Source organism: Tamandua tetradactyla, chromosome 10, assembly GCF_023851605.1.
Source record: "Tamandua tetradactyla isolate mTamTet1 chromosome 10, mTamTet1.pri, whole genome shotgun sequence".
In the NCBI taxonomy this organism is placed as follows: Eukaryota; Metazoa; Chordata; class Mammalia; order Pilosa; family Myrmecophagidae; genus Tamandua; species Tamandua tetradactyla.
Window position 1 is genome coordinate 22,317,203 of NC_135336.1, and position 27,765 is coordinate 22,344,967.

Consider the following 27,765-nt stretch of genomic DNA (forward strand, 5'->3'; position numbering starts at 1 on the left):
TTGGCTCAAATCCAGGAGCTGGAGATCCAAGAAGGTCAGGCCAAGATGAAGATGAGTTTACAGGGGATCACCAGACAATCTCCAGGTCCCCTGGTACTTCTCAGGGTCTGGGTCCACTGTGACGGTCAAAGACCTGTCACCCCAGAGGCCCTGGCTGCTGCAGTGGAATGGTCCTGCCCACACCCCACCCTGCCATCTTGTCTCTGGTTCTCTGCATTACCCTGAGCCCTTCTCCAGATGTGAATAAAGGATTTCAGACTTGGGCCAGGGACCGGCTTGAGGGCCACTTTTTACACCTCCTGTCATGGGGAGCTGCAGAAGACACCACTGAGGAGGAGCCTGGGAAGCTGCAGGCTGCTCTGGCCGAGATCCACTTCCTTGGCCCCTCCCAGGCCTCAGGGTTAACTGGTCAAATCCCCAGTCCCGCTTCCCTACCACCATTCCCCAGATGCTGCTGAACAGAACTGCCGCGAGAAGAGAACTGCTTTGAGAGAAGGATTTCCTTGAACGTGGTAGTTAATTCTGATGAAACATGGGTGGGAGAGGCAAATGCCCCTGCGGGGAGGGACCTGGCCACAGCCCACCACCTTGCGACAGAGCCGAGCTCAGCGGGTCGCCCTTGGGGGCCTTAGAAGCTGACAGGGATGACACGGAGAGGAAACAGATATGGTTTTGCTCATCGGTTCTCTCTTTTTAAAATAAGATAATGACTGGCATTTTAAAGGATTCCGGGAGATGGAATTAGGGCTAAGCTATGATTTGAATCTGATGTTGGCACTAGGGTTGGTTCCTGAGACAGGCGGGACCTCCCATATGGCCTGGCTGGTGGCGTGGCCAGCTGGCCAAGAACTGTGGGGGGGAAGGGTGGGGGCTGAAGGGATCTCCCCAACATCCAAGGCAGAAGGAGGAGAAGACAGCTGGGCTGAGTGTGGGATTCAGAAAATTCCACTTTTGTTCTGTATCAGAACTCAGTGAGACAAACTAGCTCGCACATCCTAACTCATGGCAGATACTGGATAAATACTTTTTAATTGCCAAATATTTAATTAATTAAAAAAATTAATTAATCTAATTTAATCCAAATACACATACCACCTTTTTAATTTGACCTAACCAAGGAAAGAATTGTTCAAATTCATGAAAATGTCATACTATAAGGGAATGATATTATACAATTTTCAAAATACTTAAGCGCAGTGTACTGGTCAACAAGCTGCATCCTGCGGGCAGCTCCTGGTGAGGAGGCCGAGGCCCCTGGTGAATGGCATATGGATGTCTACCAGTAGATTAAGTGGCTTGAAAATGAGCTGTCCCCTTCCCCAGCATCCGGTTTCACTATTAACTTCTCCTTTTTAACTTCTCTGCTCATTCAAAATATAAGGTAACTGGCAGCCTAAGTGCACATTCCAGTTACCATAAATTTAAAGCATCTAAGCCTCAGATTAATGGCCTCTGTTGCATCTAATTTTTCCATTACTCTAAAGAAAGAGCATGGCAGGGGGGCACATGGAGGGAAGGCTGCCTGAGAAAGTGCACGAAGATGCTTCTAAGAGCTGTCAGGTGGGCCGAAGTGACATGATTTTTCGCTTGGACTTTAAAAAAAACAAGGCACCACCTCTGTGTAGCAGGAAACCCAAGAAGCCTTCCAGAGTGGGGGCTGAGGAACAAAGACGAGGCTAGAATGAAAAAGTCTAATTCTAGAGATTCGGACAGGCTGGCCTGAGACGCGCAGCCACACTGACCAGATCATTCGCAGGGCGAAGGGGAGCACCCAAAGAGAGGGGTCAGTGACGGGGCAGGGGGAGAATGTGTGTAGACCTGGGAGGCTGGACGGTGGGAAGTGGGGGGGAAACAGGATGCAGGGGGGAGGGGTGGAAGGCAGGAGGGACATGGGGGAGGAGGAAAGGGGAGGGGAGGTGGGCTGTGGGGAGGAGGCAGGGTACAGCCGGGAGGAGAAGGCTAGATATGGGGTGGTTTGAGGGGAAAGAGGGATGTGGGGGGGCTGTGGGCGAAGCCTTTTGCTTTTTACCTTATACCTTATTCAAGTGTTTACTTTTACTGACTGTTCGACCTTTCTGGAATGTTTAGAATCTATTAAGTATATACTACTGTAATCACTGAAAAGCTTAAAAAGATAGATTTATTTGTCCTTGCAGAGTTCCTCCCCTACCTCCTCTTAATCCTTGGGAGAGATGCATCGCGCAGGAGCAACGAGGCGGGAGGTGGGAACAGAAGAATGTAGGGAAGGAGATGGGGGACCCAAGGCACCAAGGCCTTTGCCGGAGGTGAGTTGCTCAGTGACACTGACACGAATGCATTACATTTGGAATTATTTCTTGTCAGAGTAGTCTGTGAGCCTCTCGAGGTCTGGCAAGGACCGTGTCTCCTTCCCTAGTGTCCCTGGTGCCAGGATACCACCTAGCACAGAGCTGTTATTTGAGGGATGGAGGAAGGGAGGGAAAGAGGGAGGAAGGGAAGAGGGAGGAGGGGAGGAAAACAGGGAGGAGGGAAGATGAAAGAGGAGAGGAGGGAGGGGAGGAGGGGGGAGGAGGGAGGGGAAAAGGGTAAAGGGGAGGAGGGGGGAGGAGGGAGGGGAAAAGGGTAGAGAGGAGGAAGGAGGAGAGAAAAAAGGGGAGGAAGGAAGGAAGGGAAGAGGTGGGCGGAGGGAAATGGGTTGTCAGCACCCCAGCCAGCTAGAAGGCGCCATCCTAGATCCCCTGGGGATTTAAGAACCCGACTGGCCTGAAGGAAAACGAAGGTTCCTGGGTCAGGAACGAGCTGGAGGAGGGCTGAGGGAATGCCACGCTCTAGTTTAGAGGTCTAGGGGAGAGAGGAGCATCTGTGGAAAGCATTTGGACTTTGTGCTGGGCCAGTGGCTGGTCAAGGACTCCTCATTCTATAACTAGGGTCTCGCTTTCTGCTGTGACTCTGACTCATGTCCATGACGAAAGGAGAGCCCACCACGTAGGCCGAAGGAAAGACAGGCTCACTAGTTGGCTGCCAGACTCTGGCTGAGTCACACTCTCCCTGGGGCCTTGGACCTCCATTCCCCCCCTCTGCCCAGAAGGACCATGCTAGCTAAATCTACTCAGTCTTGGAGGAATACCCTAAGGACAGCTGAGGGCATATAGAGCTCAGTGAGAGCTCTATAAGGAACTGAGAGAGAACAAGCACCACTCAGAGAAGAGAAAGCAAAAGCAGAGGGACAGGGAGGCTGGAACAATAAGATAAATGCAGCACAGCTAGCTGCCTGGCAGCAATGCCTCCTGGACAGTGAGAGCAGGGCAGAGGCGCGGCAGGGCACTGACATTTGAAAAGTGGGGGCAGGGGGGGAGCAAACAGGAGGGCCAGTGACAAGGAAGGGAAGGGTTTAGGCCCAGGTTGAGCAGCCTGGCTTCCCTTTTATTACCCTTACTCCATTCTGCTGAGCTGCTACCTGGGGCAGATAGGAGAGGGCCACACAAGAGTGGGAAATCCTCAGAACCTTTCAAGTGCCAGGTGACACCTTAAAGATGAGAATACTTGAAAACTCGAGGTCACCAATGTTGACCTGCCTGCACTTCTTCAACTTCAGTTCTGAATAAAAACGAGCCTCCCGACACAGAATGTGACTGTGGCTACACTGCGACATGAAACCTAAACGCAAAGGGGGCTGGAGTGGGGACACTCAGGAAAACTATGCAAGTAGAGGCATGAACAGGCCAGCTAAATCCTAAGTTCCTAAGTTCCAAGGGGAAACTGGGGCTGGCAGGAGAAAGGTCCAGGGGCCTGTGGAGCCCAAATAAACAGAGCAGGAGGGTCTTGGGACTGACAGGACAAAGGCTTCCCCAAAACTATGGAGGGGACAATCCCACAGGGCAGCCGGGGTTCCTGTGTGCACAAGCCAGGCCCTGGCCCCCCGGGGGTTCTTCTCAGCCCCCCCCCCCATGAGCGCTCAGCTACTTACAGGGGGCATAGAACATGACCAGGACGTGCTTCTTCTTCCTCAGGGTCTCCCGGAAGGCGTCCCCCACCAGATGCAGCACGCTCGAGCGCTGCTCCTCCCAGCTGGGCTCCGGGGGCGGGGGTTCCTCAGGGCTGCGGGAAGCCGGGGGGAGGCAGGGGTGAGGAGAGGCTGGTGGTCTTTCGGTCAGGCAAGTGCACCCCACCCCACCCTACCCCACCCACTTGGGAACACGCGTGAAGTCACTTTGCATCCTTCCCAAGATTTCACAGAACCCATTCACACCATTTGCAAAGATGTCCTGATTCCCTTGGAGGCACCTATGAAGGAGCCTTCTGCGAAGACGTGGCAGGCCTGAGCTCTGGGATGGTGGGATGGCCTGTGCAGGTGTGCGCCTCTACCCCCATCGTCTCCTTCTTGCCAGGGGCAGCCCCTCTCCACCTGGGCGACCCTCCTGACTCCTCTGGGACCCTACTGCTCCTAAGCCTTCATTCTGGCGGAGAGAGCATGGGCTAAGGAGTGAGGTGGGCCTGGGTCCAAATCCAGGCTACTGGTTTTTCCCACCTGCTTGGGGACCTGGGGTAAGTCACTAACCCCCTCTGAGCCTCCGTTTTCTTTTCTGTTGAATGAGGGCAATGATACCTACTTCGTGGGCTCTTCATGGAGTTCAGAAGCAGCGTATATAAAGCCCCCAGTCAGACAAGTAGCTCATACTGAGAGCCCATATGCTCTAAAAATGGCAGGCGTTCAATACATGTTTAGAATTTGTCAGTCTCTTCCTATCCACTGGTTCCCTCCAGTCTGCCTCACACAAGTATAGATCTCCAGAGTCATTTAAAAGCCTTTTTTTTGCCCTTGCTCCTCTGGGCAACCTAACGTCTTTCTTTCCCTTTCCTGGGAAGCATCTCTGGGGAGTGGTCTGCGCCCAGCACTGCCCCGGCCTCTTCTTGCCCTCCATCCTTAGCCCCTGCAACACCTGGCTTCTGACTGCCTAGGCCCCTTCCTACCAATTGAGGGTAGCACCCCTGAACACCATCACCATTTGGAATCCTTCTCTGAGCCCCCACAGTGTCCCACTTCTCCAACTTTTCTTTCTTGTTCCAGTTCTAGCATCAAGCTTCTGCAGTTCTCAGAAGATCCTCCCATATGTAAATCTTCAGTAATCCCTGGGGTGAGAATGACTCTTAGCCCTAACCTCTATCAAGCGCCTTTTTTCCAGGTGTTTTTCTGGTATCTCCACCTGGAGGTCTTATTGTCACCTTGAACCCAACTTCTCTGTTTTGGCTAACAGCAGCCCTGCTCTCCCAGCCATCTGGTCTTTCTCCCTTTTCCCTCATGTCCCCTGTCATTAAGCCCTGGCTCCATGTCTGAGACCACACAGGAGCTCTCTGCTCTCTCATCTCTGGCCTGCTGGTGGGGCATGTCCCAGTCACCCCCAGGTTGGCCAATTGTGCCCATGGCAGGAGACACCATCCGCCTCACCCAGCACCATCTGCTCACCTGCTTCCAGGTAACAAGTGTCAGCTCTCTACCTGAGAGCCACCTGCTGTGCAGGTTCCACAGGGGAAAGCTGAAGGATCCACTCAAGTGCCAGAAAGAACTACTATTTACCACTGGGCAAGGCCCTTAACCTCTCCAAACCTAAGTTTACTTATTAATGAAATAAGAATTAAAAACTCTGGCCTTGGTAGGAACTGAGGATGAAATGGGGCAATAGATATAAAAGCCTTCTGCAAAGCCTGATCCTTCAGTGAAAGCCCCACATGACAACGAAAATCAGCAATAAAAACTGCTTTTTTTTTTTGCATATTTTATATGCCATGCATTGTGCTAAGTACTTTTCATACATTATCTAATTTAATTCTCTAAACAATCTATAGGGAAAGTAGTGTCATCTTCCCGCAGCGGAAGGAGTAGGACAAAGTGGGAGAAGCTGAGAACCAGACCTCACCAGTCTATTCAGCTCTCGCCAGAACCCTCCCTGAATCCTGGGGTAACTTTGCTTCCATTCCTTAAGCTGGTGCTTCTTAAAACACCATGGATCAGAGTCCCATTCAGATCTCCTGAACCAAAGCTTCAGGGATGGGAGCCCTGCAGCCTGCACTTGAAATAAAGCACCTCACCCCAGGTGATGCTTTTGTACAACCAAGTTTGAGGACCAACGACCTAACAAAGCAACTCAATCTAGATGCCACTATTTTGTATGGTTCTCGTGTTGCTTTGTGTTGGCTTCACATGCATATCATTTCTCACATGCCAGGGCCCTATGCAAAGGCTGGAATATATCTTGTTTAATTTTCTATTCCCCCCAGTGCTGAAATGAGGAACTATCTTTGAATATTCAAGTTATAGGTGGGGGTGCATATGTGCGTGTGGGGAGGGCAGGGTGCTGGGGGAAGGGCAGGCAGGAAAAGGGCTGTTCAGCTGTGTCCTGATAACTCAGGATACTGAAACATGGCCTGGGTTTCCTCCATTTCTCAGGGCATCTGTCTGATGGACCCAGTCACTCCCCTCTTAGGAGAGGAAAATGCTAAGAACTCCATGTTCCAAAGTCCTTGAGGGAACAGGAGGTCTGTGGCCCAATAATCACGGGGCTAATAAGGTTCTCTGGACTTGCAGGCTGAGAGGGCGTTTGAAATTCATATTCTCAACTCTGAAGCACAGCAGCCTTCACTGTGGACACAGCAGAAAGACCACTAGTGACCCTGCAGCCAAGTGAGCCCAGCCCTGGATGTGAAGAGTGGTTTTTCATGCATTTCTTCAAAGGGGAAAGAATGAAATGCAGACAATAAACCTGGGGCTAAGGAGAGTAGGAAAAGGCAACTTCTGGGGGAAAAAAGGCACCCATTGCTTAATGGAGCTTAGGAAACCCCATCCAGAAGGGCTACTGAGACCTGAGGGACCAGGACACATCATCACCACAACAGAGATGGCCTTAGGATCTGGGAAAGCACATCCATCTTGGCTCCTGTGGGCCCTGAGCCAAGGACGGGACTGCGAGGTTTACTGCATCCCCTCCAGGTAGTCGTCACTGGCTGACAGCCAGGACTCAAGGAGTGCTATCAAGATCATAAAACTTACTTTCGCATCCACTCAATAAACTTCTTCTTTGTTCTGAGCACAGGCACTGCATATTTCTCTCCGTTCTTAAAATACTTCAGTGTGGGAAACTCGGAGATGTGGAATCTCTCCGCCAGGGCCTTGTTGACAGTGGCATCGACAGCTGCAAGGACACCAGAGCTCTGGGAAAAGGCCAACCATGCATCACAGCCTCAGACACGGTGCTGGCAGAACGGAGGCGCCCAGACGCCACCCCCAAACTGCCCTGGACCTGCTGGGACTCAACTGAAGGTAGCTCACCCCTGGGGCCCACGGATGCCAGGGAAGAAAGAACATTGGCATACCCATCATTCCTCACTGATGGGCTCGATGAGGCCTTTAAATCGGCCCCGCTGGCCACATGGTGTAGACTGGGGCCTGTCCCCAGTACCTGGGGTCCCAGAGAAAAGAGGGGACCCTTGGGGCTTAACCCAAGAGCCACAAGCAGGCAAAGACTTAGCCTCCGGACAGGTCTGAGAACTGAGCCCCACAGTCTTTCTGCCCCTCTCCATCCTGGCAGGGGCTGAACCGATCTAACTGAGACGTGTCTGCTCCAGCACCTGGAAACGGCACACCTCCTGGGGAGCAGGACAGCCGCTGCAGGGCTTGCAGGAAAAGTCATTTGAATGATTCCCCAGTTGTCAATTATTTAAGAGACCGGAAGGGGGAGAGGTGAAGAAAGGAAACTTACGTCCACTCCTCCATGGAGCACTTCTGCAGCACTCTCAAATTCTGGCTTCATCTTTTTACAGTGTGCACACCCTGTGGGGAGAAATCAAGAGAAATTGTTTCCATTGCATGGAGGCTCTGGTCAGGTGCCCCTGCCACCCCTTCTGTAAAGCAGGTGGGCCCTATTCTCAGACAGCAGGGCTACTTGGGAGAAAAGAAGAATGAACACTAGCTCCGAGAAAAGAAATCTTTCGCCTAATCTGTTGGTGTGGCGGGAGTGGGAGGATGGGTAGAGGTGGGAGAGGGGTAAGAGGCAAAAGTGAAATAATGTACATAGTGTCCTTACAAAATTCCTGCAAGGGAAGAACCGATGCTATCCCATTTTATAGGTGAGAAAACAGAGGCACAAAGAGGTTAGGCGACCTGCCCAAGGCTACAGAATAGCTGCAAGTCAGATAGCTGGGCTGAAACCCTAAACAGTGTGACTGGAGGCCACGGGCTTGTCACTGCCTTCTCTGGGATAGAGTCTGGGGCCTTGGACTGGGAAAAAGAATCCACAGAAGCAAAAGCATGGGGAAAAACCAAGTTCTGACTGCTTCCACATGAGCTGCGGTGTGATATGATAGACAGAAGGATCTAATTTGTCATTTCCAAACTAATGACATGTCCTTTGGATAAATGCTGCTTTGCTCTTTTCCTACAATCACACGAATGCGGGAAGATGTCACAAGTAATAGAATTTGGTATATTAAAAAAGAAAGAAAGAAAGAAACCACTGTGTACACATGACATAAAGGGATTTGTGCACTGTTTTCATTTTAATAAGGCTACTCTCTGCCTTCTGATGCTCCAGGGGCCGTGAAGTGAGAAGATTCAGAAAGGCTCAGGCAGGAGACGCCGCTAAAGGTGAGCCTGGCTGTGTGGGGACCACAGTGAACCAGGCTAAGTGGGTGACAGGGACATGATTCATCCTTCTGGGGAGAGCGTGATGATGTGTGGGAGCAGAGTTTTCCCTGCAAGTCTAAGAACACCTCAGTTCTACCACTGATTGTTAGAAAAAAGAAAGAAAAGAAGAAAGGAAGACAGTCACACACCAGTGCTATCAGAGACCACCCACACTCCAGCAGCCATCTGAGCCACAGGAACGGCTGTCCTGCCTCCATCTGAGCTCTTGGCTGGGATGAAGGTTCTGTCTCCTCCAGGGTCATTCCTGCAGAGCTCAGCTCAAGGTGGCACTGACACACGAGCATGTCTTATTCTTAATCTCTCTATTCCACTCCTGCCTTCTGCTGGCTTCCTCAGTCCATCCTCACTCATACCTCCCAAGTTCAAGGGGCCCCACGGCTGCTGTCCTCCCTCTTACTTACAACAGGAACTGTGGAATATACAACCACCAGGCATCCAACTGGTCACAGGAGCTTCCAGGCCAGTGCTGCAAGTCCCTCTGCACAGAGCACTCAGAGGGAGCCATGAGAAAACCACACTGACAAATCCAGCCCAGGGAGCGGCTACAATTCTTAGTCACACTTGCCAAAATGTTGGTTTCCCTAAAAAGGACCCAAGGAAGAGGGACACTTCTAACCCTAACTCAGAGGCTCCGCGATACCATACCGAGTGGGCAGGGAGAGGAGAAACTGCAGTGCAAATAGGCTCCCGGCAGTGTGGGGCGCCCCTGCTCCTGCCGGTTACAATGCAAAACAAGGGGGAGAGCAGGTATCAACCCAATAAATATTTATTGTTAGCGGTGGAGAGAACAGACCTAATTATACAATTAGTAGTGGAAAACTACCAGGGTGACCAGAAGTTTGAGAAGATTTCCTGGGGAAGGGGAGTGAAAGCACACACGGAGGGCAAGTTCATCAGAGAGAGGGGACCGAGGGTGCCGCAAGGGGTCGGGGGCCTGTCCCAGGGCCCCACTCGGCAATGCGGAACTTGCAGCCGAGGACTGAGGAAAGCTCTGCCCCCAGCAGGTGATCCTAGAGGCTTCTCTGGGCCCACACGGGGCTGCCCCCCAGGCTGGGAAGGGACAGCCTGGCTCTGCCCAGCCCCACTGTCTGCCGCAGGGGTTCCTAACCCTCCCAGAGTCAGATGTCTTTGGGATGGTGACCACAGTGGTAAACCTCCTTCTGGAAAAGTGCACGCAGCACTACACAGGACTTCAGGGAGCTCGAGCCTGGAGAGCCTGGCTGTGCGGGTACCACACAGTCGGGTCCTCTCAGACACCCCCCACGAACCGCGGAGATATCGAGGTCACCCTGTTATTGAAACACACACATTATTTTCCAGAAATGAACATCCAGCCCCATCACAACCCATCTGCCACTTTCTAAACAATCAGAATACAAAAGGGGGTTTTGTTTTGTTTCGGTGTTGCTAGTTGTTTGAAACTGGTCTCTTCCCCACAGGAACAATTTTATACGCGGATTATATACAGATTCCCAGGCGCGACCACAAAAGCCTACTTAACAGAATGTGCCCGAGGTGCACAGAGCGTGGAGTGCTGCTTCTACTCCACTGAACCATCACCCACAGGAAGGACCTGCAGCCTGTGCCCAACTCCCGGCCAAGCAGAGGCTGCCCAGCAACAGGAAAGGGAGGGAGGAGAGTTCCCTGAGGGGACAAGAGCGCCACGCTGTGGCAGCTCAGGGCAGGATGCTGGACATTTTTGGGGTCACTGATACTCTTGAGGACTTAATAAGAGCTGCTTCTTCTCTCCTCCAACCGTGATGCACACAGGCCCCAGATTTTATGTATAACTTCAGAGGGATCCCAGATCCCTGAACTGGCTCACAGACCCCATGACGAGGCCAAGGCAGAGGGGAAGACCAGATTCCAAGTCAGACACTCTCCATGGTGGGGGGAGAAGAAGGTGAATTGTCCCCCCATAGGTGGTCAGCTCAGATAACCTTTCCACGCCAAGACACATGTCAGGAGCAAGTGGAATTATTCTGGGAGGTTCTACTGATCTCTTAGTCACTAACACGCTGCCAGGCTGACCACCCCCAGCTGGGGAGGTGTGAGGAGGCTAACCCTGCATGAAGAGACCTCAAGAAAAGGGGGCTCAGAGTACTCCTGCAGGCAGTGGGTCCGTCACCAAAGAGTTCAGCCTGGCCGGGAGAAGAAGAAGTAAGTGGTCTTCCAAAGCCGCCTTCTATCCACTGCCCCGACAGACCCACTCAGCCTAGCAGTGCACAAGGGGGGACATCTGGGCGAACCTCAGGCTATCCCAGGCTTGAGTGGAAGGTGGCAGAGACAGAAAGGTGATGCTCCCCTGACCATCCTCTCCCTAGAATGTAATATGAATGGTGCTGTGAGGTCAGCTGCCAGCAGGGCCCAAGGGTGGGGTGGACAGTGGGACTGGAGTGGAGGTGGTGGAGGGAAGACAAAGAAAAGCCAGCCATTGCCATTTGTGGAAAACTGCTGTCTCTTTTCAAAGTGTTCTTGTCAATGAGGCAAACCACTGAAGATGAAAGAATTCACCTTGCACTGCCAGAGAGGTCTCCCCGAACCTTGATTTATCAGGTTCTAGCAATTTGATGCCACTGCCCTGCTGGGGTGGCAAATAGGTTTCCATATTACCTGCCAGCTTCTATCAGCATTGGGTTGGGTTAGAGATGGAGTCTATGATTGAGAATTGGTTCTGTGGGAAGAGTGCGATCAGCCCATGATGTCTGCAGTGAACATGGAAGGGGCAGCTGGAACATAAGCCAGGAAAATGCCCAGATTCTTTAGCTGGCACGTATGGTGCTCTCTCCTGTACTTCCAGCCTCACCTTCCAGGACGCTCCCAGATAAGGATGGAGCTCAGCTATTTGTGTTTAACTTGGTTGTCCCCCTCGAACCTCAGGTAATTGTGCCACACCTGTATTAGACACTCAGAATTAGAGCTCTGCAGCTATGAAAGTCAGCAGTACCCCATACAGGAACTGTTTAAAAAGTTGAAAAAGATATCAGACTTTGACTAGAGATATGAATGAAGCTGATCAGAATAGGACTAAGGTAAATCAGAATACAGGGTAATAGATGATATGGTCCATATTTAAAAATTTCAACTACTGTGTGAGATCAAAGGAAGAGATGTTTATCTGATCCAAAGTTTATATTTTTGGTAGCATATTCTCTATTTTAACTTGTATGGTCAATTTATTCGAACACCATAATCACATGGAATCTTGAATAGGGTGTGAGACCTTGTTGGTTTGTACAGGTTAGTGTGATGTCCCGATATATCCCAGAGTAATTTGGGCAGAGAATGAAAAAGTCCCTCGGGGGACTGGGGAGAAAGGAGGAAATATTAAAATTCCCCATCCGAGGAATTCCTGATATTCTACAAGCAGTGGGGACAACTAATTCAATAGGCTGAGCCCTCAGTCTTGGGGTTCACCCCTATGAAACTTATTCCTGCAAAGGAGAAGCTAAGCCTACTTATAATTATGCCTAAGAGTCACCCCCAGAGAACCTCTTTGGTTACTGCAGATGTGGCCTCTCTACCCCAACTCAGTAGGTGAACTCACTGTCCTTCCCCATACATGGGACATGACTCTAGGGAGTGTAAATCTCCCCCAACCAGATATGAGCTAGGGAACTGACATCATGGGATCAAGAAAGCCTTCTTGACCAACAGCAGGAAGAGAGAAATGAGACAAAGTTTCAGTGGCTAAGAGATTTCATAGTTGAGAGGTTATCCTAGAGGTTATTCTTTTTTTTTAAATTAATTAAAGAATAAAAATAAATTAATACAACATTTAGAAATCATTCCATTCTACATATGCAATCAGTAATTCTTAACATCATCACATAGATGCATGATCATCATTTCTTAGTACATTTGTATCGATTTAGGAAAAGAACTAGCAAAACAACAGAAAAAGATATAGAATGTTAATATAGAGAAAAAATAAAGATAATAATAATAATAGTTAGAAAAAAAGGAAAAAGAAAAAAAAGACAAACAAACAAACAAACAGACAGACAAAAAAGAAACCTATAGCTCAGATGCAGCTTCATTCAGTGTTTTAACATGATTACTTTACAATTAGGTATTCTTGTGCATTATATAGATATCCCTTTTTAGTTTATGGTACATGGCGTGGCTGGAGGCAAGTACCTGAAATTATAGAGCTGTGTTCCAGTAGCCTTGATTCTTGGAGACGACTGTATAATATATATATTATATATATATACAGCTTTTACAATGTGACTGTGTGATTGTGAAAACCTTGCGTCTGGTGCTCCCTTTATCTGGGGTATGGACAGATGGTTAAGAAAATAAGGACAGAAAATAAATTATGGGGAGGGGGGATAAGGGGTAAAAAAAATTGAGTAGATTGCAATATTAGTGGTAAATGAGAGGGAAGGGTAAGGGATATGGGCTATATAGCCTTTTTTTCTTGTTTCTTGTTCTTTCCCTTTTGGAGTGAAACAAATGTTTTAAAAATGGCCATGATGATGAATATACAACTATGTGATGATACTGTGAACCACTGATCATATACTTCGGATGGACTGTATGGTACATGAAGATATCTCAATAAAAATATTTAAAAAAAGAAAAAAAAGAACTGTGCTCAGTATCTGCACTGGCTTTCTCACACTTTATCTCAGCATTCTCCCAAGACAGACAAGGCAGAGCTCATTAGGCCTATCTGACAAAGCCTAATCATGAAATCATGGCTCTGGGATATAAAAATAACTTTAAAAAATATTTTTAGTGAAGAATCTTTACACACATACAGTCCATCCGTAGTATACAAGCAGTGGCTCACAATGGCATCACAGAGTTGGGTATTCATCACCGTGATCATTTTTAGAACATCTGCATCCCTCCAGAGAAAGAACTCATACACCCCATACCCCTTAGCCCTCCCTCTCATTGACCACAGTATTTCCATCTGCTCAGGGACACTCTTAAGGAAGAGAGGGGATTAGGACATGGGTCTTCTGTCCTGGAGCTCCTGTCACTGTTCACATGAACCCACCTTTTCCCTGCAGTCGCCTGTCCACCACCACCCACCCCCCTCTCCATCACAGCCTCCCCTGCCCTGACTCACAAGGCCTTTTTACGTGGGGTGCCCCAGCCACTGTCACGTCCCCACCCAAGTTCCAGCTCCTGCTTTGGGTCTTCCCAGGTTGCTCCAGTCCTTAATGAATGACCTATTTCTCTTCTAATACCTGCTTTGAGTCTTCCCAGGTTGCTCCAGTCCTTAATGAATGACCTATTTCTCTTCTAATCGCAAAATTCTTCTTATTCATACATTTCTATGGCATTTAATTTTATAGTGCCTTGTTACTGTTATATTGCTGTCCTCTGATATTTAGTTGTGGTGAGGGTGATCTTTGCAGAACATAAATCAGATCAAGTTCCTGGCTGTAAACTTTCCAGTGGCTTCCCATCAGAGGTAGATTAAAGTCCCAGCTCTGTAACAGGACCACAAACCCACACAATCTGACCTCAATGCAGATCTCTCCCTTTCCTCCCGTCTACTCTGCAGCCGCTGGCCCTCTTACAGTTCCTCTATCACACCAAGCTCATTCTTACCACAGGGCCCTTGAACGTGCTACTGTTCCCCCTGTCTGGAACACACTCTTACCCCACATCTTTCTGCAACTCAAGCTTTCACAGCATTCAGGTTTTAGTTCAAATTTCACTTCTATAGAGACCTTCCCTGACCAGATGTCCCCGAAGCAGCCTTACTCCATCCTGCTCTCTTTCTATGTCCTATTTTATTTTCTTCACTATATTCAAAATAGCTGAAGTAATCTACTTCCTTGTTCCTGGTCTATCCCCCACATGGGCCGGTAAGCTCCACATGTGCAGGACCTTAGTTGTCTCTTGTTAGCCCTGGTATCCAGGACAGCGCCCACACACTTTTTTCTTTCTTTTTTATTTTTTTTGGCATGGGCAGGCTCTGGGGATCGAACCCGGGTCTCTGGCATGGCAGGTGAGAATTCTGCCACTGAGCCACCATTGCACCGCCCTCCCACACGCTTTCTTAATTAACCACGTAGCTGTATTACACAGTTCAGGCTGACGCCTGTGCACGCAAGGTTTAACTGGACTAAATTCTCATGGGCACAGATTAAGCCTTGCACACAACACAAATAGTTGCCAATCTGACTAAGACCCTCCAGTTAGTATAACTGGCAGCCAAGCTGTCACAGTGCAGGGACCCCCGTTCCCACTCCTGTGCAAAACATCTTCAGGAATCCCCAGCATCTCCATTCCTCTGGTTCTAAAGTTTCCCATGTGCACCTTGGAGTCAGGTTCTGTCAATATCATTAATGTTTTCAATTCTAGCATCAGTGCCTACTGCCCCCTGAACAAGCTACTGAGGTTAAGCAATAAGCTTCTGCCAACAGTGTATAATGAACAGACTGGTCACCCCCAGACAAGGAGAAAGGTCTGGCTGAGTAAATGGCTCCCTCCCAGGCATCCACCTGTTCTCAGGAGCCGTGGGAGATGGAGGGAGCCCCACCGTCCAGGGCCTGGCCTTTAGGATGTCCCCAGCAGCACAGACTGCAGGACAGCCAGGGAAGAAGGTTACATGCAGGAGCAGGGATCCAGCCCAGTGCGTTTTAGTGTCCTGATTGTGATTTGATAGCCCATTAAGTTTCACTGCCAAACCTCCTCGCTGGCGCTTTGTCATCTGTGTAAGTGCACTTACGCTTATCTTCATGACCTGGCAGGGAGACTGAGCATTGCCTCTTCTGTCACACTCTTCTCTGGCTGGGGAATGTTGGCCTCCCATTAACCCAAGGCCCTCAGATTCCTCTAGATTCCATTACATTCTATTACACTTAGGATTCTATTACAGACTAGCTCGTGGTGGGGCTTTCCTGGATCCTGCAACCAGAATTTCCCAGGGAACCAGATTAATCTGTAAAGCTCCCCAGAAGCTGGGTGGATAGTATCTGGGACCCTAGATGAGCCTGTTTTTTCCTACCCATATCCCTGCTGCCTTGCCTGGGACTTGGCTTGGGGCACGTGAAGACAGTGGGCCCCTACCATTGCCAGTAGGGACAGTGATGATTTAACATTTGCTTTGGGGCTGTATTCACACCAGAGCTGGCATACAGACACTCACAGGCACGCTGGAGCAAACTACCACACTGAGGGATGCCTCCATCCACCCCACAGCCTTCTTCTTGCAAAAAAGAGACTTTTTACATTAGTGTAAAACGTGTGTAATGAGCTTTTGAAATTTTACTTCCAGGCTTCCGTCCTGAGGAAATAACCATGACATGTGGGCAAATATTTAAATATAAAAATGTTCTCTGCAGCGTGATTTATAATGGGGAAATGTGGTAAACAACTCAAAGCTCAACATTACGGGGCTGATAAAGTAATTTATGGTGTCATCATATGATGGTATACTATGTGGCCACAAAAAATATTAACAAAGCATTTTTTGTTGCTGCCGTTGTTGTTTTTGTGGGGGATGCATGGTCTGGGAAACGAATACAATGCCTTTTTAATAATATAAGATGTTAAGGGGAAAATGTAAAGGAAAAACATATGAATAAAAAAGACTCGAAATAAAATTAAAGCCCTTCCTCCTACCTGGCACCACAGACAAATGAAAAATCCAGAGGAGTAAAGGAACTAAATGAAGAAACAAAAATGTTGTAAGAAAATATAGGGCACCACCATCTTTATACCCAGGGACGAGGTATCCTCAGCAACCCATGAACACCAGAAATCAAAATGGAAAAAGGCGGACTCGTAGGGTTGCCCAGTGGTTAGGGTGCGGCTCTAGGAACAGACTGGGGTTTAATCCTGGGGTTTAAACCATGTTTTTGGCCATGTGACCTCTGGCAAGTTTCTTGACCTCCTGGTGCCTCCCTTTCCTTATCTGTAAAATGGGGATAGTCATGAGATCTACTTCACAGGATTTGTTGGGAAGATTAAATGAGTTAATATGTGAAAAGAGCTTAGAACAATGCTGGATACATAGTAAGTACTCAGTTAACTATTATAGCTATTATTTGACACAAGAAAAAAATGTAAAGCTTTTATACAATAAAAGGCACAGTGAGCAAAGTTAAAGGAAGCAACAGTCTAGGAGAGAACACTGGGACATGGAAAACAGATAAAAATTAATATCCATAAGGTATAAAGTTCTAGGTTAAGGAAAAAAGACAAACCACATGGTAGACAAATGGGAAAAGGATATGAATAGCTGATTCATAGGAGAAATACAAAGAACTGGTTTACCACATGAAAAGATGTTCAGCTTTACTAGAGGCCAGGGAGTTGCAGACAAGTGACTCGTTTGCCCAGTGTGGCAGAAATGTAAAAGGCTGACAGCATCCGTGGGTGGCGAGGATGCAGGCTGTTACACAGCACAGGGTATGCACCACCTCCAAAAGCCTGGGTGGGGGGCAATTTGCAGTAGCCATCATTGTGCAAATGCATTTACTCCATGGCACAGCGACTTCCCTTTTAGGAATTCATCATAGCTATTTAGACATGTTTCTGACTATGTAGGTTTACAAATGTTCCCTGCATTGTTTGAATAGTAAAAAACTGGAAAGAAATGTCAATCATTTGTTGTCTGAGGTTTAAAATTTATGACATAGTTAAATTATAAGATTCTACTCAATGGGTAAAAGATTGAGGTAGAGCTTTATGCCAACATCTACATTTAACTGAAAACAGTTTTAAGACTTACTGGTAAGTGGGGGGGGGAAGCAAGTCACAGAAAAATGGACAGGAAATTATACTATTTATGTGAAAAAAAAAAGAACACAAAAACAAGAAACCTGTTATTTAGGCAGATGCACAAAGAAGGAAAAGGATACACTAAGCTTTCAGCATGGCTCAGTGGGGAGGGGAACAGGTGGGGCTATATACCCTGATGTATTCTTTGAACCTTTCAGAAGCAGTAAATAAGAGTATTGCTAATATTATTCGTAACTTACCTGTGTAATTAAAAAATAAGAAATTGTACTAGCATAAAGATAGACATATTGATCAATGGAATCGAGAGTACAGAAACAGACCCTCAGATCTATGGTCAACTGATTTTTGGTAAGGCTCCCAAGTCCACTCAACTGGAACAATCTCTTTAATAAATGGTTTTTGGAGAACTGGCTATCTATAACCAAAGAATGAAAGAGGACCTCTATCTTATACCCTATTAAAAAATTAACTCAAAGTGGATCAAAGAGCTAAATGTAAGAACCAGTTTCAATTTCTAACCCATGCATTTTCCAAACAAACAAACAAACAAACAATTCAACAAATGGTGCTGCAATACGCACATGGAAAAAGAATGACATGTGACTCCCACCATACAGCATACAAAAAAAGAGATTCCCAGAATAAAATGTAGGGAAACAAACACTCAAAGCACAAGCAATGAAAGAAAAAATAGATGAATGGGAGATGCCTCAAAATCGAATACTTCAGTCCCTCAAAGGACTTTGTCAAAAGGATGGAAGGCAACCGACTCAATAGGAGAAAATATTTGGAAATCATGTATCTGATAAAGTTTTGCTATCCAGCACATATAAAGAAATCCTACAACTCAACAACAACAAAAAACAACAACAATTAAAGAATGGGCAACCTAGGACATGAATAGATATTTCCCCAAAGAGGAAATATAGATGGCGAAGAGGCACATGAAAACATGCTCAGCTTCACCAGCTAGTAGGGAAACGCACATCAAAACCACAGTGGATATCATCTCACACCTACTAGAATGAAGCTATTAAACAAACAGGCAACTATAAGTGATGGAGCGGATGTGGAGAAACTGGAATACTTATTCACTGTTAGTGGGAATGTGAAATGGTATAGCTGCTGGGAAGGATGGTTTGGCCGTTCCCTAGAAAACTAAGCACAGAGTTAGGTGCCTTACAACTTGGCAGTCCTGCTCCTCAGGGTACACCAGGAAGATGTGAAAGCAGGGATGTGAACAGACATCCGTACACCAAGGTTCACGGTGGTATTATTCACAATTGCCAACAACCCAAGGGTCCCTCAACAGATGAATGGATAAACAAAATGTGGTATATGCATACGATGGAATATTATTCAGCAGGAAGAAGGAATGAAGTCCTGAAGCATGTGACAACATGGATGAACCCTGAGGACATCATGTTAAGTGAGATACATCAGAGCCAAAAGGACAAATATTTTATGATCTCATCTTTCATGCCAACATCTACATTTATGTTGTACTAATCATAATATGCAAACTCACAGACAGAAAACACAGAACACAGGTTACCAGGATCCAGAATGAGGCTAATGAATGGGAAGTGGTTGCTTCGTATGTGCAGAATATTTAATTAGGGTGAACGTCAACGTTTGGAAATGGACAGAGATGACGGGCGCACGTGGTGTGAGAATAATGAGCAGTGCCGGATGGTGTGTGAGTGTGGCGGGAAGGGGGAGTGTAGAGGCACATACATCGCCAGGAGGAAAGTCAGAGTTTAAAACACAGGAATGTGTAACATGGTGAATCCTGGGGTACACAATGCCCATGATTAACTGCACAAACTTGAAAAGCTCTTTCATGAACTAGAGCAGACGCACGACACTGTTATAAGGAGTTAATAATAGAGGGTATATGAGAAAAATGCCTATTGCAAACCATGGACTATGGTTAACAGTAATATTTTAATACTCAACAGTAACAAATCACACCATTACTATGGGCCGGTAATGGGGGGATTAAGGAGTACGGGAGGATTAGAGTTTTCTTTTTTATCTTTATTTCTTTTCTGGAGTAATGAAAATGCTCTAAATTTGATCATGGGGCTGTATGCACAAGTATGTGATCATACTGTGAACCAGTGACTGTATACTTCGGATGGTTTCTAGGCTGTGTGCATATATCACAATAAAATTGCATTTAAAAAATATGTAAGAGATCGCACCAAGGAGTTGATAGTAACAAAAATCTACCCCCCGAACAGTCACTTTTACTGCATGTTAATTCAACAAACAAAATTTCAAAATAAGAGAAAAAAATTGAAAAAGAGGCTAGTGAGAATGATGTCAGAAAAGTAAAGTGGTTATTGCCTCTGAATAATGGGATTATAGATAGTTTCTTTCTGCATCATTTATATTTTTCTGTACCTTCCAGATTTCTACAAAGATCATACATTAATTTGCGAATAAGACCAAAATAAGCTAAAAAGCTTAACAACAAAAAAGAACAACGTAGCAAATCTGGAGTCTAACAGGGGCCTGCCCCAGAATCCAGAAAGCCTTCTCTGTTCGTGGAAGGTTGGCTGGGCCCAGCAGCCTCCAACACATTCCCGCTGGTGGCAAGGTGTATCAAAGAAACCATCTCTTCTCAGGCCTGGGACTGGGGTGGGGCAGAGTGCAGGGGCTCCTGCGAGCTGGCAGCTCTGGGGAGAGGAAAGCAGGGGTGCTTAGGTTTCCCAGCAGGCTTCTCTAGGCCCCTCCCTGCCCTCAGCATCTGCACGGGTGGAGGTGGGCCCAGTAGAGAAGCAAGTGCATCAGTGAGATAAACTGCTTCCCGGAGACACCCCTCCCTGGGACCCCCAACTTTCTCCCTTTCAGCACCTCCGGGAGAATGATGCTTACTCAGGGGAATATATATTGCGTCCTTCCCCTGCCTACTGCAGGTGTGTGGAGAGGGAGGAGGGCAGGCTGACGTTACTGCAGCAAAAAAAAAAGAAGACGAGTGACACATACAGTCTGATTTTTCTCATACAGAATGCTGCAGAAAGAAACCAAAGTTACCATGGCCTGACAGTAGCCAGAGTCCTGCTGACTCGGTCCAAAGGGTTGGAGAACAGGGCCGGGTGCTGCAGCCATCGTTCCTCGTCCGGCCCCACCCTGAGAGGGGCTGACAAAGGGAAGCTTCAGGAGGAAGAGAGACCGCCCGTAGGGCCAGCAGGCCGGGGCTCTCTGGGTGCTATGCTGCACTGCATCGCGTGCACACTCCTCAGCGTGCATCTTTCCCCGCTCAGGCTATCATCCGGGGAGGCTGCTCCCGGAAGGCAAGCACTCTGGGACAGACCTGGCTGGAGCCTCGGCTCCCTCCTGCCCTCGGGGTGGGAACTGGGGCACGGGTATGTAAAGGGCCTAGCGTGTGCTGGCTCCATGGTGAAGAAGGTGCCAGATGTAGAGGCCACTGAAGGGCCTTGGCCTCCGCGTGGAGCTGCTAATGGACTCTGGATAGGAGGGAGAGGGAAGGAAGACAATGAAGCGATGGGAGCATCTGAGGTCAGAATGAAGCAGCAGCAAAGCCCAGAAAGCGGGTGAAGCAGCCAGGGGAGGCCTCAGGGCCAGGGACGCCCCACTGTGTGATATATACACAGGCACCACCCAGGGGCACATCTGCTGCTCTGACGTGCACCCCCAGCTCTGCACCATCGTGCAAAAGCTACAGCTAGAGAGACAAGGGACACCCACCTGGGGCAGGAACAGGCTTGGGGGAATCTAAAGATCCTTTTGCTACCCAGCCTTTCAAAGTGGGACCAGGAAAGGAACAGTGGCAGAGCACTTATTAGGCGTATGGAAATAACACTGCAAAGAAATAACTGGGTTTTCCCAGGAGTCAGTATCATGAATAAGTTTAGTTTTCTTCTCTCTGTTTTCCTATATTACCCTTTTTAACAATGTGCACATGTTACTTTTATAATAAGCAAAAAGTCATAAAAATAAATTGAGCCCTGCTCAATCTGCACCCACTATTTCAGTCTCTTGGGATCTTTTGAAATCTTAATGCAGTTCAATGGAAATTTTAGCTAGCTATCCTTTAACCAACTTCGCCACTTGCCAAGTTTGAAAGTATGCCTTGTTTTTTATAGCTTCAAACAAACATCCACCCTCTAAAGAGAAGCAGGCCAGTTTCAGTCACAGGCACCAGGCGGATACTTTCCGCCAGGGCGGAATCTTCCCGTCCAGTTCCCCCCATCGCAGTCAGGAAAACATCAACTCACTTTGTCAAGTGTCTTCATAAAAGAAAGACAGGCTAATTCATCAATCTAGCAATCCGATCCTAAAAAGCAAACCAAGCCCATCCAGCAATCTTTCTTAGTAGAATCTATGTTCTACTGTCTTGACAGATCCTGGCTCATTGCTCTAAGTCTCCAAAATGGTCTGTTTCAAAACAGGCCTGGGTTTGACATCTATAATGCTGTGATTTCCTAATTCACCTTTTTGGCCTTTGGGAAACCTGGGACAGCTCTGCCAGTCTCTGGCCTCCTGACATTTGTCCTTTCCTCTGGGGTTCCTCAAACACTGCAGAAGTGATTTCCTGACCACACCTCTGGAGCACTCTGGCCTGAGACACGAAGCTAGGCAGCTACAGGATCTCTGACTGCTCTCAGCTCATTTGTGTGGGCTCCAAACTCCTGTTACACTATGTGCATTCCGCCCCTTCCGAGGGTAGAGCCCATACTCATGGAAAGAAGAAAGAGTGTGCACGGAGATTATTTAATGCTGAGCCAGTCCATGTGACAGAATTGGAAGGGGCAGTTCCTCAGGAAGTTTAACCTGCTGCTTTTGCCCTGCTTCCTCTCACTCTGCCAGTCAAGTAGAAGTAAACCCACACCTGTGTACACACACAGAGTCACTCAGGGCTGGTGCCCGGCAGACACCTCATCACAGAATGCACCATCCCTGACAGGCAGCTGCCCACTAGAAGATCAGACATGTCGAGTTGCTATGTCTGCAATCAGACACCCCTCGATGGGGCTCTACACACAGCAGTTTGGGGTTCAGTACTATTTGTTAGTAACAATGATTAATAGGGAAAACAAAAGCTGCCATCTGATTTATAATTCTCATTCTTGAACTTAGCCTTGGGACAACTCCATTTGTTCATTTCCTTGTTCATTAATGCCTGATAGAGGATGTGAGGGAACAGGAAAATGAGCGAGAGAGAACTTTCTGGTTCAGGGAGGGATGAGGACGTATTACAAGGGGAGAGGATGGGAGGGACCCTGAAGCCAGCTCCTGACCCCAGACTCTGCAAGCATCAGCTGCTGCAATGGGTTGCTAGTCACCCAAGACTGCAAAAAAAGAACATGGGCCAAAACATATTTCTATTTTGCAACCAGGGTTCTGAAAGAGAAGGTACTTAATAAATAATTATTAAACAGTTCTCATCTACCTGGCATATACTGTTTTTGGATAACTTACAGGATTCATCCAAAGGGATACAAATACACACACTCTTTATACCTGATGCTAAACCACTCTGTGCCCTTCTAGGAGCTGGCCAGGCTCTCTTGATTCAGACTGGAAGGACAGACACAAGGTGGGGTCAGGGAGTAAACCTGCTTCTTCACAAGGAAACTGAAAACAGCTAGCCAGTATCTGCCTTTCTTGCTGGGATAGGGAAGGAGGCAGGGTGATTTCAGCTCTAGCTTCAGCATAATAACTTCCTCCAAGACCTGCTTCCATCAGCAACTCTGAGACTGGCTGGGAGGGCCTATTTTAGCAAGGGAGCCAGCTGCAGTGTTACCTGGTTGTGCTAAACATGCAGACCCTGGGGTATGCTAAGAGGCTGCAGACAACCAGTGTGTACCCCCTGCTCAGGGCTGCCCCTTGCCCAGTCCCATCATCCCACTCATAGACCTACTCCAGCAGGAACAATCACCCTCCTGGGGTATCAGCCCAGCCCTCTCCCCTACTCCTAAGTCCTATGGTATCTGGGGACAAATAAAAATCCTAACGGTGGGCAGTTTCCCAGGCACCTCCAATCTCAGGCTGTAGCAGAGCTGGGGGCTGAACATGCTGCTGAGACGGGATTTATATTGCCCTTAAGCAGGAAGGTCCCATGAGGCTGGAGGATCCTAGAAACTTAGTGGATTTGTCCTTTTTGCAGAAATTCAAAGGGAGAAGGGCCATGGGGAATACTTTTCCTTTGGGTTCCCTGAAGAATTTGGCCTTATAAGAAAGGAGTTAGGAAAATACATGGTAATGGCATGCTTATGAACAGTTCAGGAATGGGCAAATGCATGAGGTACTGCGGGATAGGGAATGCAGGCAGGAGATAGGGGGCAGGCCTGGTTCTGCTCCTCCAGGATTCCTGGGCTAGGTGAAGCCTAAAAACAACCAGGCTGACAATATTGGACTCACGGAGCAGTGAACAATTTGAGTCGCTTCTCTGCGGGGCAGTTCCCTTATCTGCAAATGGGGCTGACAATACTCACTTTGCAGCACTGGGTTAAAATGAAGGAGGCCACCCCACGGGAGGCCACTTTGTAAGCATAGGGTGATGGACAACTGCTAGGCACGAGGACTCATGGATGGGAGGGTTCAATAGGCATTCTCCTCATTGAATAGGTCAGTATGGACCAGCCTACCTAGCCTCAGTTACTGCAGCATTGCGATATCACAATGACCCATAAAGCAGTCATTTCTTGTATTACTTCTCCTCTACAGTTTCTTATCCTCTATCAGCGGGCCATAGAATTAGCAGAGAGGCTCTGAGAAGGAAGCAGAGGAGAGAGAGGAGCCGATTCCCGTCCCACCCGCCTCTCTTCACCCAGAGGACAGGGCAGCCCTTGCCCAGGACAATCCCAGGATGCCCTGCCACAGGCCGTCATCCTTGGCTCTCCCCCAGGCCAGAACTTGCTCACCGCCCCCTCTAGGAGCAGCCTTCTCCCTCGCAGAAACCGACTGCAGGCGATTTCCCATTCCCCAAGGGAATGGTGCAGACACTCCTCAGGAAAACCCTCGGCTACAGGTCTTTCAACCAGCACTGCAAACACATTTTCCACCAGAATCATGCTGAGAGAGAGAAGGCGTTTTGGAGCCAGGAGACGGAAGGCTCCAGCCCCGGCTCCACTGTGCCCTCTCAGCAGCTGGGCACGGTATGAGGCCTTGTGGGGCCTCAGTTTCCCCCCCCCGTAAGACGGCAGTACCTAAGGGCCCCTCTGGTCCTACATCCTCCAGTTCCTGCAGGAGGCCGGCTCAGGCCTCACGGAGCTTGCAGGGACCTGGGAAGCCTAATCAGGACTTCCGTGCAGTTAGGGCGGCGATGCATGCGTGCTGGTGGGCGGGGACCTTGCCTGTCACGGTCACTACCACGTCTCTGGGCTTAGCACGGAGGGCCGTCGGGGCGGGAGGGCTCCGTGTGTCCATCCTGCTCTGAAACCGGGGAGGATGTGGAGGGGGAGGCACAGCGTTCCACTCACATGGGGCGTGGAACATGACGAGGACAGAGGAGTGCTCCTTCACAAACTGGTCAAAGTCTTCATCGGTCAGGTGATAAACGGAGCCGCCCTCATCTGCCCAGGGAGTCTCGGGGACCTGGGGCTGTGGCGGCTGTGGACTGGAAGACCAAAAACAGGCAGAGCTGAGAGGAAGCCCCCGGGCTTGAGCAGCCCTCACAATAATCCAGCCCCCTGGACCTAAGGCCCCCCAGCTCAGCGCACCCCACTCTGGGGGCTCTGCCTTCGCCTAACCCAGGATACTCTGCTCGCCTCCACCTTCCCCTTGAAACCCCAGGGAAAGGTTTCACTTTAAGCTGCAGCTCTCTAGGCAGTTCAGGAAATCTCACTTCCTCCCAGGAATCTGGGGGTTTGTTAGCTTTCTCATGCTAGCTCATGACTTTCAGCAGACCGGCAAGAATAAATAGCAATAGCAAAGAATGACCTTTGGAGAAATAGCTCACTGCTGGGTTTAGTATCACCCAGCGGGGCGGGGTGAGGAGTGGGTGTGGGGGGCACGAGGCGAGGAGGAAAAGGAGAGGCTAGGTGTCCGAGGAGGGATGGGCATGGGCGGGAGGAGGGAGTGGCACTGTGGGTGGGAGCTGGCCACACACGTGGTGCAGGGGCATGTACCAACCAGCACGAAAACAGGGTCACAATGAGTGATGCCAGGGCCAAGTAAAAGAGGGTTGGGGTGCCCTATCTATGCCAGCATCCATAGTAGGTCACTAATCCTTCCTAGAGGCAGGAACAAATTTATCTAGTTCTCCCAGGGGCAGAGCGATGGAGACCCTGGCTCAGAAGTTGATCCCAGTCTCAACGCTAGCAGTTCTAGCTGCACAGCCCTGGGCCTGCTGCCTGACCTCTCCTGAGCCTGTTTCCACAAGGGGTAAGTTATGAGCAGGGAAGGCCCGCAGGTGCCCTCTCTTGCTCCAAAGCTCTGTTTCTGGCTCCTCAGTCTCTGGCTCCCGACAGAAACTCCCAGCTGCTCTGCTGCCACAAGCACTTTGCAGAGTACCTTAATTACTGCTTTGAAAAAAAAACCCCTAGCGTGACAAACGTGAACAAGACAACCACTGTTTTCTGCCTTTGAGAGCCTATGGTTAGAAAAAATGTAAAGGTCCCAGTATTGGAGGGAGCAACACGGCCAGCACCGTGGAATCTGTCACCCATTCCTCCAGAAGCCGGGATGGGGAGGTCACCTTTGGAAATCCTCTCTGTGGCCGGCCCTACCAGCGGCCGTGGCCTCTGCCTGGGCTCTCCAGGAGCTTACTACAAGGCCACTTGCGTGGAGCTGGGTATCCACAGCCACCATCTTCCCACAAACAGTGGCAGGGAGAGGGCAAACCGCTCTCATCCGTGCTCGTCAGTTAGCCACGGCGGGCTGGTGGGTCAAGTCAAGCTTCAAAAGGAATCCACCAGGCATTTTGGTGGTCGCAAACCAGCACCATCAAATCTGGGTTCATGCAACTTGAGCTGAAAACATCCCCCACCCAACTGATTCACTCCACTGCAGGAAATTAACCTCTACAAAACTCCTGCACACATATGAGATGATACATATTCAAAGGCGTTCACTGCAGACTGTCATAGGAAAAAATGGAAAACAACCCAGTGTCCACCAGTAGGGGACGGGTTAAGTAAACTGCGGAACATCCCCACCACGGAGGGCAGGGCAGCTGTAAAGAGCAAGGGAGCTCTCCCTACTGAAATGGAAATGTCTCCTGCGTACATTCCTGGAGATGTGCAGAACACTGTAATTTGCTAACTTTTGCATAAGAAAGGGGGAGATGAAATATCCATTCATAATTTGTATTTGCATTAAAAACACTTTAAGAACATGTAAGAAACTAATAAAAGTTGCTGCTCTTGGGGGTGGAGGGGGCGAAACAAGTAGGAGCAAAACGTTTCAGTGTATACTTTTAAGTACCTTTTAAAATATGTTTGCGTTCTACGAATACAATCTATTCCAAAATTAAAATAAATGTTTAAAATGCCAGCCGCAACAAAGACAGGATGGAGACGCTGTGGCTTAGCAGCTATGAAAGAGCCTGAGAGACTTCTTGTTAAACATGGAGGAGAATACATGTCCCTCCAAAACCACTAAAGTAACAGTACAGGAGCTTAAAAAAGTACGAACCCACAGGGGCAAAGAGAACAGGAGAGAAGATAACACAGAAGAGGGAAAAGGAGGTTAGCGTGATTTTAGACACTAGAAAACCGACTCAGCAAAGTAGAGGGCAGACACCTGAGGGTGCCAGGGGTGGAGGGGAGGGAAGGGACCCAAGAACCTCCCTGATGTGCAAAAGCCAAGGCAGGAAAGGACCAGGACACCGCTGCCCAGGAGCCAGGGCTGAAAACAGGAGGCTCCACTGAAGGTTGGAGCTTTAGACCCTCAGATCCTGTCCCTCCCTCCAGCAGACACGCAACCACCCCTCTCCCACCCCACAGACAACAGGAAGTTTGCTTTCTGGAGAGGACTGCAGAACGGGGTCTAGTGGGAAGAGGATTCACCGAAACAGAGGGATTGAGTGACAGTCTGAGGGGAAAACACTTATTGCTGAATTATGACTTTTAGTGTCTGTCTCTCTCCTGGATAGTGAGTTCCTTGCAGGCTGGGGGCTCTCCCTCATCTCTGTACTTCCTGCACCTGACCCACAGCAGACACTCAGTCAATGCTTGACTAAATGACTGAATGAGAGAAAATGGTAAAAGGAACTGGAAGGATTTAATCTGGAGATGGGGAGACTTAGGGAAACACAACAGCCATCTTCAAATATTTCAGATTGCATTGGGAAGAGAAATCGGACTTACTCTCCACGAACCAACACCTACACGTGGAAGCTCCCGAGAAACTCACTGCAGGTGAACCTAAGCTAGTGGGTTCTCGCTACAGCAGGTGAG

At 48.6% G+C, this 27,765-nt stretch overlaps 1 protein-coding gene across 1 annotated transcript in view; it reads right to left on the reverse strand.

The window, feature by feature from the left end:
- The window catches only part of PDIA5 (protein disulfide isomerase family A member 5), a 97,807-nt gene that overhangs the window by 8,501 nt on the left and 61,541 nt on the right, over window positions 1-27,765 (reverse strand). Inside the window, exons 11-14 of the mRNA XM_077118138.1 lie at window positions 24,847-24,983; window positions 7,734-7,804; window positions 7,025-7,185; window positions 3,947-4,077 (exon numbers count right to left, since the gene is read on the reverse strand). Coding sequence (XP_076974253.1) covers window positions 3,947-4,077; window positions 7,025-7,185; window positions 7,734-7,804; window positions 24,847-24,983 — 500 coding nt within the window. The remainder of the gene's footprint in view (window positions 1-3,946; window positions 4,078-7,024; window positions 7,186-7,733; window positions 7,805-24,846; window positions 24,984-27,765) is intronic.